Below are 2,648 nucleotides of genomic sequence, written 5' to 3' on the forward strand. Positions count from 1 at the left end.
AATTAATGAGTTAATTATTCTCCAAAAAACTAAGGATTTTAAATCTTCCTTCATATAATTTTCCCTCCTATAAATTGAAGTCCATAAGTGTGCGAATATCGCATTGGTATGATATAATATACTACCCAAATATTGCATGCGCATGCATGGAAGCCCATTAACGTCCCTGCATCATACTACTAGTATATAGCGGAGTCCTCTATAGTCAATACGCTGCACTCGTCGCTCCTTGCACATTTTGCTGATCGAGAAGGCTCGCCATGGCTGCTGCGACGTTGCTCTTGGTGCTCACGGTCGTCGCTCTCGGCTCCGGCCATGTCGACGCTTTCGACCCTAACCCTCTCCAGGACTTCTGCGTCGCCGACCCCACGTCCAAAGGTACGGAAAAATAAACGCCGTGCTTGCGGCAGCTCTTCAGTTTCTACTTTCTATGTGATCATCATGGTGATGTGCGCGTACCTGCAGTGCACGAGAACTGGGTGGCGTGCAAGGACCCGGCGGCGGTGGTGGCGGAAGACTTCCTCTTCGGCGGCCTGGACAAGCCGGGCGGCAAGACGAGCAAGCGCTTCGGGTTCACGGCGAACCAGGTGCAGATCCCGGGCCTGAACACGCTGGGCGAGTCCCACGTCCGCCTCGACGTCGTGCCGGGGGGCGTCTTCCCGGTGCACTACCACCCGAGGGCGGCGGAGACGGCGCTGGTGCTGGAAGGCTCCGTCTACTTCGGCTTCGTCTCCTCCTACCCGGACAACAAGCTCTACGCCAAGGTGCTCCGCAAGGGCGACGTCTTCGCCGTGCCGCAGGGGCTCGTGCACTTCCTCTACAACAACGGCACCGCGCCGGCCACGCTCTACGCCTCCCTCAGCAGCCAGAACCCGGGGCTGGTGCTCCTCGGCAACTCGCTCTTCGCCGGGGCGCTCCCCGACGATCTCGTCGCCAAGACGCTGCTCACGGACGCGCACACCGTGCAGACCATCAAGGCAAACTTCCGGCGGCCTTGATGGCCACCGGGCCACGCCGTGCTTTTCCCGATCTGTATTCTTTGTATTTTCTGGGGGCGGGCACGGTAATTTGCATGGCAACCGTTGCTTTGCAATAAACATGAAATATTTGGAGCAGTATCAATTCTTTTTTTTTTGAACGTGAGCAGTATCAATTCGATCGTGCTCGATCACGTATACAAGGCGTTACGATTTGATTTAATTTTTGAACACCGAGTATGCTATGATTTGATTTGAACAAATCTTCACATTCATTTTGATTCTAAAAAGGAAAGTAATATATATTCACTAAAAAGAAGTATATGTATACTCGATATGAAAATCTGTAGAAATTATATACTCATGTAAAAAAGACTTTGTGTGAATTTCTAAAAACGAGTACTTATCTAGTATTTCTTTCAACATGCAAACCATGTATAGGAGAGATATACCTCAACATGTAACAATCCATTTTCATTCCTTTTTTGCGGTAAATCTATTTTCATTCCTTTTTCCTGGTGAAATCCATTTCCATTCTCTTTTTTTTGCAGTGAAATTCATTACCATTTTATTATACTAATTATATTTTATAAATATTTTATAAGTATATAATAAAGCATATGTATGCTCACTAAATATTACTCGTATTCAAGTTCCATATAACTAAACTCGTTGAATATGTTGTAACTGATTCATGCAGAAAAGTGTCGGGTATCATCAAGATTTTAAACGAACAAAGGTTATTATGTGTCCTAAAAAAAGATTATTATGTGGTGCCAGAATTAATTATTGTGCATATAATGGTTTGACTGTTTTAAGAGATTTTTTGCGGCAATCAAGAAAGCTTTATTAAATCACAGCAGACCTAGGACAATCAGCCATCAAGCTGGTCACTAGGAAGCTAGGTATCACATCGAGCCAACATTCGGTCACATTCAATGTGCAGGCATGTTTAGCACAAAAATGAGCCGGAACGTTAGCCGAACGATTTATATGAAGTACATTAAACAAATTGAAATTGCTAACTAGCCCTCCAATTTCAAGTAAGATAGGAGGCTCAATTGAACGAGAATTGTGGCGAGTATTCCTGATTGCACCAACTCCAGGCAGTCCAGCTCCATGATCACATGCGTGAGTCCTCGAAGGTTTGCGAATCGAGCCCCTTCACGCATTGCCAATGCCTCCACGATGAGTGGATCCGAGATCCCTAGGTGCGGTTTACACCATGCCCCCAGGTATGAAGCAGTGGATCGAGCGATGCCACCCGCACCGCTACAATTATCTTCGAAGTTGATAGCCCCATCTGTTGTAATCTTCACAATGCCCGGGTCCGGTGGCTTCCAACCATAACCTGGTAGAATTTTTGCTGCACTATGTGGCAATTCCAAAAGAGCTAGTGTCTCCTTGATGGATCGGAAGGAAATCATACGATCAAGACCCTCCCGATCATGCTTAATTCTGTTCCGTGAATGCCATATAAACCACATAATGGTGATGATATTTGGCTGGTCCTTGTCATCTACCATTGGGTGACACAAAATGTCCCCTGGCCACGAGCTAGGATGTAACTTGGGCAGCCGAATATCAAACCATGCCGCCTAAGCCAACATGATGGACATCATTGTAGTCAAACTGTTTCTAAATATAAGGACTTACGATTTTAATACAGAC

The 2,648-nt window shown here is 46.1% G+C and overlaps 1 protein-coding gene across 1 annotated transcript; it reads left to right on the forward strand.

The window, feature by feature from the left end:
• The first annotated feature begins 234 nt into the window (after positions 1-234).
• LOC119341641 (germin-like protein 5-1) lies at positions 235-1,122 on the forward strand. Its single transcript, XM_037613512.1, has 2 exons — positions 235-378; positions 466-1,122. The coding sequence occupies exons 1-2, from the start codon at positions 261-263 to the stop codon at positions 996-998; spliced, it is 651 nt and encodes a 216-aa protein (XP_037469409.1). The 5' UTR covers positions 235-260; the 3' UTR covers positions 999-1,122.
• The last annotated feature ends 1,526 nt before the right edge of the window (positions 1,123-2,648 follow it).

Source organism: Triticum dicoccoides, chromosome 7B (genome assembly GCF_002162155.2).
Source record: "Triticum dicoccoides isolate Atlit2015 ecotype Zavitan chromosome 7B, WEW_v2.0, whole genome shotgun sequence".
NCBI classification, from domain to species: Eukaryota; Viridiplantae; Streptophyta; class Magnoliopsida; order Poales; family Poaceae; genus Triticum; species Triticum dicoccoides.

Coding starts and splice junctions, on each gene's coding strand:
- LOC119341641 (XM_037613512.1), top strand. CDS start 261: ATGGCTGCTGCGACGTTGCTCTTGGTGCTCACGGTCGTCGCTCTCGGC. Junction 379..465: donor CGCCGACCCCACGTCCAAAG/GTACGGAAAAAT, acceptor GCGTACCTGCAG/TGCACGAGAACTGGGTGGCG.